The 7,400-nt window shown below is 50.7% G+C and overlaps 1 protein-coding gene across 1 annotated transcript; it reads right to left on the reverse strand.

The window, feature by feature from the left end:
* Window positions 1–686: 686 nt before the first annotated feature.
* E2F2 (E2F transcription factor 2) lies at window positions 687–6,981 on the reverse strand. Its single transcript, XM_039854821.1, is given in 3 exon segments — window positions 687–1,775; window positions 6,467–6,869; window positions 6,946–6,981. Coding segments are annotated over 3 exon segments (705 nt in total). The 3' UTR covers window positions 687–1,509.
* Window positions 6,982–7,400: the final 419 nt, after the last annotated feature.

Below are 7,400 nucleotides of genomic sequence, written 5' to 3' on the forward strand. Positions count from 1 at the left end.
AAAAAGTGCTGCCCAGTTGAGCCCCTGAGGAAACCTAGCTCCCTGAGGGTGGGTGGCGGGCCTCTTGGACCACCGCCTATGGCTGCCTCTCTCCAGAAGGCACAGCCTTGGTTCATGAAGCCCAGAGCACCCTCACCCAAGGGTGTGCTGGGGAATAGAGCTGACTCCCTCCCCCCAACACGCACACCCAGCTGGGTTAAAGGGACAATGTGGGGTGGTCAAGCCTCTGGAAGGGATGAGGCCAAAAGACAATCTCGGGACCCCAGGCCTAAAGAGGTAACATGAGCCCATCTCACTATTAGCTGCCAAAGTCTATTCTATAATGAAGACCCTGTCACCCCTTTAGCATTCCTATGACAAAAGGAACCAACAGGCCATCAAATCCGGGTCACCTCTGTCCCTGGGGGTCTGGGTGAGAGCTGAGGCGAAGGGGAAGTCCTTAAAGAATCACCCCTTTCTACAAGGGGGACAAAAAAGCCTTCCAGATGTAGCTAATACCAGCAGATGTCAGAGGGGTGAGTTCAGGCAGTTTCTTGTCTTAATCTCACCCTGTTCTACGGTGCAGCTGCCTCTGCCTCCCAGGTCCCCAGTGTAGAACCGCTCCTGTCCCAGTGAGAGGCAAAAACGGAGGAAAGGTGCCTGTGGTAGCCATCACAGCTGCTCCCACATTCCTATCCGAGTTTCCCCAGGAGCTCTTCTCTGCCAACTCCCTGGAGGACTTTTTTTTTTTTCATATATTCTAAGGGATGGAGATAAGGAATTCTACAGGGAGGGGGTCTCCTTAAAAGCCGCTCCTGTTTCCTCAGGAGCCTCAGTACCACCTGTGCTTGGATGGCCCCCTAGAACCATCTTCGGGACAGAGGAGACCAAAAATCCAAGGCTGGAGCCTCAGCTACAGCTTACTAGAATTAGGAGGCCTAAGTGCAATAAGCATTCCAGAAGACTGGACGGGTCCTCAGAGACCCAGACCCCACTGCTGCAGGGATCAGGGACTCGGCCTCGGTCCCTGGAAGCCTAGGGCTGCCCTTGGACAGCAAACAGTGCTGGGCCTGTCTGAGGACAAGTCTTACTAGAAACTAGAACAATCTCCCTGCTAAAACTCAGGGAAGACACACCGACAGAACTCAACCTGAAATAAATACAAAGGTATTAAGTGCTTCTCGATAAATTGAGGGTCCTCATTACCCCTCAAAAAGGCAGTGGTAGGGCCTTTCCCTGAACCTGGTCGCCTCACCTGTGGCCCTTCACATGCGAGGTCAGAGGTCAGAAGACAGAATGGGTCTTTCTGGGCTCGGCTTCCACCAGGAAGGACGGGACCCAACCCCTGATATGCTCTTCACCTGCACCCTCCACAAACCCCCCAGGTAGGTTCAGCTTGCAATGGGGTAGGAAAGGAGACTCCTGTACCCTGATGGCGGCATCTCGTGTCCAAAGTCCCTGTGCAGGCAGAGGGCCTGTCTGTGAGGAGGTAGAAACAGGGGTGGGGCTGCTGGAGGCAGGCAAGGTTACTCAATTAATCAGCAGATCCCCAAGGTCATAGGAGTCAAAGAGGTCACTGATGCCCTCGCCCCCTTCCAGGCCCCACAGGTAGTCATCTTGATCCAAGGGTGGAGAGAAGCTGATCAGAGGGGAGCTGCTTGGCAGTGTTGGGGACAGGAACTGGTCCTCGGTCTGCTGCAGAAGTGGGTAGGGCAGCTCCAGCATGCTGTCAGTGGCCTCTAGAGGAACAAGGGATGGTGGCGGCGACAGGATCTGGTGGGAAGTCAGCGCTGGTGCTGAAGACAAATAGACAAGGGTTAAGCCTGGCCCTGGACTCAAAAGCCTCTGGTCAGACCTCAGAGCATAAGAACAGCCTTGTGGGTCTCTGGACAACTGTGCACCTTCCCTTCTCCCTCCCACCCTGACCTCCCACACCTAATGGCACAGGGACACCCTCTCTTTCCCGGCACCAGCTCTAGCAACCACCCTCATTCTCATGACCGCCCAGGAGCTTAAAACTGATATTTAACACCTTTCACAGTGGGTGGGCTCTCCTGCTCTCAAAACCCACTCTCTGCTTCTACACTCAACCCTACCGCCTTTCACCATCAAGGCCTTTGTCACTAAAATAATTTCCTTTTTCTTGCATCACTGATTTCTCTCACTCTACTAGATCATTCCCATCAACACGCAGACATACTCTCCTAACTCCTTCTTTCAAAAAGCAGCCTCCCTTGACCTCATGACTCTCCAATTACCAGCCCATTTTCCAGCTGCCCTTCACAGTAAAATTTCTCAAGAGTTGTCTGTGCTCTCTACCTCCACACCACTCTTCACTCTTCGACCCACTCCGCCCTGAAGTCTGTCCCCGCCATGTCAATGAACCAATGCCCTCCAAGTGGCTAAGTCCCATGCTCAGTTCTCCAGTTTCATCTTATTTGATTTTCCAGAAGAATCTGACGCAGCTGTCCACACCTTTCGTCTTTAAACATCCTCACTTGGTTTTGGGTACACACAGTAGGTTCCTCGGGATTTCTTCTTACCACTTTGGCTGCTTCTCCTTCGTCTCCTTTACTGGATCTTCCTCCTCTTTCCAACTTCTAATCCTGAAGGCCCCGGGCTCCACCCTCAGATTCCTCTCTCCTTTGGCTGCATTGCTCCCTAGATGGTCTCAGCCCACCCCATGGCTTTAAATCCCTCTCTAGACAGACTTCTCCCAAGTGGACACCTCTGGCATGGACCTGGTCCCCGAGCTCTGGGCTCCTGCAACATCTCTACTTGGGCGTCTAAGCTACATCAGAACTTAGCATATCAAAGCTGAACTCCTGGTCTTCCCCTAAACCTCTCCCCGCCCCCATCCGTCTTCCCCAACCACAATGAATGAATGAACTACCACCGACTCAGTTGCCTAGGCCAAAAGGCCCAAGAATGACCTGTAAACCTGTCATTTCCCCTGAATCCAATCCAGCAGCAAGCTCGGTCATCTTCACAACCAAATGAATTCTCTACGCTGCCCATTCCTCTTCAGTTCCACTGCTGTGGTCCTGGTCCTAGCTCCTCCTCCCTCACCTGGACCACTGCAGGAGCCTGACTAGTCACCTTGCTTCGACTCTCGCCCCTTGTCATCTGTGCTCTGACAGAAAAAGGGCTTAGAATAAAACCCAAGTTCCGACCAGGGCCAAGAAGGCCCTGCATGATTTGGCCCCTGCCTACCTTTCTATTCACCTTCCTCCCACACCTCACATTCAACCTCTCTAGCTGCACTGGCCATCGGCTGTTCTTTAGCACACCAAGTTCATTTCCACATATAAGTAGGAAGGTGATTTCCTACACAGGGATGTGGAATAAGGTACCAGAAATCCCCTGCCAAATATACCCTGATGCCTAGAATCTCACCATTTGAGTCATTGCTTAAAGCCCAACCAAACGTTACCTTGAAAATGCAACCGTGCCAGTATGTCAGACTGCCTACTCAGCCTCCCACTGGCTGGGTAACCGTGGGCAACTGACTTAATATTTACGAGCCTCTATTTCCTCACCTCTGAAATGGGGATGATTATAGTGACCTCTGGGGTTGTTGAGAGGATTAAATGGTAAGTGCAGGTAAGGAACAACAGGAACCCTGCATGGAGTCCGCATGCCACCCTTGTCAATAATAAGATTGGCTCCCCTTTACCAAGGGCTTACGGGGCCCGGCTCTGCTCTTAAGGAGAGGCATGTTTAACCTCCTCCGACACTCAAGTAGCAATGTCGTCAACCCTATTTACAGATGAGGAAACTGAGGCTCAAAGAAGTCAATTAAATGTATTTGAATGAAAAAACAAACAAACAAACCTGAATGTCTGTTTAGTGTGTTGCAGAGGCCTGCAGGTGTTATAGTAAGAGGCCTGGCTTGGGAGTGAGGAGGACATGGGCTCAGAACCCAGCCTTACCTCACCAGCTGTAGGCACCTCATCCGGCGCCTCAGTTTTCTCACAAGGAAAAATAAGGACCCCCTTGAGCGGCTGGAAGCAGTAACTGGGATAACACAAGGGAGAGCCTCCGCTGCAGGCAGGACCTTGCTCTCTCCTGGCATTTCCCATACCCAGGAGAGAACTGCTCTGTCTAACATCTGTGCCTCCGCCACACTCTGAACGGCTTACTTCTGTTTCTCCAAAACCACACATACTAGGTGCTCAGTTCACATAAGCTTTTTAAAAAATCACCTTTGTGCCGTATCACCTCCTGTAACCCACTCAATAATCATGATAGAGTTTTCACTGTCCCTATTTTAGAGGTGTGGGAACAGAGGCTTGGAGGGTTAAAGCGACTTGCCCACTGTCACCAAGTCATAGGAGGTAAGGTACAGACTCAAACCCAAGTCTCTCAATTTCAACTCCTGTGCCATCAGCCGGGTTTACCTCAGGATGTCAGAGACTGGAAGGATGTTAGAGACAAATCTTGTTCAAACCCCTCCTTACAGATAAAGGAAGCTGAGGCCCCAAAGGGTTAGCGATTCCCCTGGTGGTACCAGAGCTAGGGCAAAACCTGGGCCCTAAGACCGCAGTGGCCTCCTCTTCAGGCTTGGCCCCTGGCGCTCAGACCTCAAAATGACCCTGCTTTAGGCCAGAACACGGAGCGTGTGCATGTGCACATGTGCGCAGCTTCCAGAAAGCTTCCTCCTGCACCCTTCAGCAGGGACAACACTCAGAGGCCATGTGGCAAGGAGGTAGAGGGGCGGCCACGGCATGAACCCTGGCACAGAGCTGGCTTCTCAGCTGGCGCCACCACTGACTCTTCTGTAAGCCTCCACTCCTTTCAAGCCTCAGGCTCTTAACCTGTACAGCTGAGGTAAAAAACCTTGTCCTTCCTTACGCACTAGGGTCCTCCACCTCCGCCCAAGGTCTGAGGACCACTGAAGTGAAAGTGGGTCTAACTTTGGAGAGCTCCGCACATGTTGACAGCATGAGAAAGCAGACGCAGCCCGAGGAGGGAGAAGCGGGTGGGGCACAGGTCTGCAGTGGGAGATAGGCACGAGGAGGTGCCCGGAGGGACAGATGGCTGGCGCAGGGAGAAGCCCTGGTCCCCAGACCAGGCCAGGACACGGCAGCGATCATTTAGATAAGAGTTGGGAGTCTGGGTTCTTGCTCAAGCTCTACCACCAACTTGCTGTGTGACCTTAGGGAAGTCACTTGCCCTCTCTGGACTTCAGTTGTATTCATATGTAAAGCAAAGGGTTGAGTTAGATTGGGGGTGAGCAAACTTTTGTATTGTAGGCTTTACAGGACACTTATGGTCTCTGTCACATAGTCACTTTTCTTTTTTTTCCTCCCGCTACAACTCTTTAAAAATATGAAAACCATTCTTAGCTCAAGAACCGTATAAAAACAGGCCACATTTGGCCGGCAGGCAATAGTTTGTCAACTCTTGAGTTAAAAAAGTGAAATCTAACCTGTGTTTTGTGAACCTTCCCCAACCACACCTTTTCCATCAGACCAGTTTTAGCATTTATTTAAATACTAGGGTTCTACTTAAGGCAATTTGCCACTAAGAACACAAAAAGTGGAACACTGGCCCACATGGCCTCGAAGGATCCCTCCAGTCCGACCTGATGCACGATCCCAGTAAAGGGCAGAAACTATTCTGCTGTAAGGGTCTTCACAGGTCCCCATTTCTACTCTTTCCAGATTCTCACCCTCCCTGGGCAGCCCTCACAGACCTCTCTCACCTCTTTACTCCATGGCCACTGCCTCATACTACTTCCTGCCAAGTGCAGCCAGCTTTTAGCTGTACCATCCACCTCCCAGCCAGGGCTGAGCCAGGACCCACTTCTCTGATTTGTCCTGTGCCTCGTGGAGACAGCACTGGGCTAGGAATATGGAGACCAAGATTGGAGACACAGCTCTGTTGTCTCCCAGATGGGAGATCTTGGGCAAGTCATATCACCTCTCTGCCTCAGTTTATTAATCTCTAAACCAGGACTAATAAAACCTACCTCAAGAATTACTGTGAGGAGTAATGCGAAAATGGATGGTACAGTCGTGGTTGTAAAAACTTTAGTTATTATTTCTGAAGGAAGTGTTGAGCCTTCCTCAAAAAAGCCGATAGTTTCCATTTAGTGTGGGCTTATTGAGTGCCAGGAGCTTTACTGTTAGTAGTTGTCACAGAAGCAGCAGTACTAGCTAGCGGTGGTGACAAAAATAATGATAATAGGTAATAGTTATTGCCAGGTGCAGTTCTAAGTGCTTTACAGATATTCACTCATTTAACTCTCAAGGCAACCTATGAAATAGATACTATTAATTACTATGCCCAACTTACAGATGAGGAAGTTGAGGCAAAGAGAGCTTAGCTTGCCAGTGAGACAGGGAATGTGCACACATGTTGGGGAGGACTGTACTCCTTGCCACTGAGTAGAAGGTCAATATGCAACGAATGTTGACATGGAACAGGAAACTAAGGCTGGTTGCTCTTCTCACTTCCTGTCCCTCTGGACAGGGGGCCCTACCTGGGGATGCTGTGGCTTCCAGGATCCCAGGGTTGGTGCTACTGCTGGGCCGAGTGAAGTCAGGGCTAGGGCTGAGGGTGGAGGTGGAGGGGAGGTGTTCCTTGGCAGGACTGTCTGGTTCCTGCACCTCCTCCTGGCACAGGTAGACTTCAATGGGCCCTTGCGTGCTCTTCAGATGTAACTGCAGGTTCTCCTGGAGGAAGAGAAATGAGGTCATGGCTCTGGGCAGCTGGACATTTACTCATGGGTCAGTGTGTATGGACAGACACATACAGCTCCCACCATCCATGAGAGCAAGCTCAGCTTCTGAGCTCAGTGCGGAGACCTGCCTCGTCCTGCCTACAGTGGATGTCTGCTGCTTCTGCCTGTCTGGTCCCCAGGCCCCTTCCTTCAAGGAGAATGCCTAGATTTTCCTTTGGGAAATCACTACCCCACTATGCTCGTGTAGTCAGGGGGAAGGTGCAGCACTCTCCCCCAACTCCAATGGGTGANGTCTTGCGGTCAGTTGTAACCATGCGTTCTGATACTCGGCCTTCCCACCTGTCTCTTCTCTACCACATACCTGCAGCTTAAGCCCTGACTGACTACACACACGCCATTCCAGCATGCACTCAGGTCTCTAGGCCTGTGCTCATGCAGTGCCCTCTGCCTACACCCTGACTTCACCTGGCAAAACTATTCTCCAGTAATACTGGGGTAAGTTTGCACAGTGAGAGATGATTGCTAGACTTAGTGTGGTGATCACATTGTACGGTATTTAATTATTGAATCATTATGGCGTACACCTGAAACTAATATAAGATTGTATATACCAACTAAACTTAAATAATAGAAAAAATTTAAGAAAGAAAAAAAGAAAGAAAGAACGAAAGAAAGAAAGAAAGGAAGGAAGAAAGGAAGAAAGGAAGGAAGAAAGGAAGGAAGGAAGGAAGGA

Source organism: Pteropus medius, unplaced genomic scaffold (genome assembly GCF_902729225.1).
Source record: "Pteropus medius unplaced genomic scaffold, Ma_sr-lr_union100, whole genome shotgun sequence".
Lineage (NCBI taxonomy): Eukaryota > Metazoa > Chordata > Mammalia > Chiroptera > Pteropodidae > Pteropus > Pteropus medius.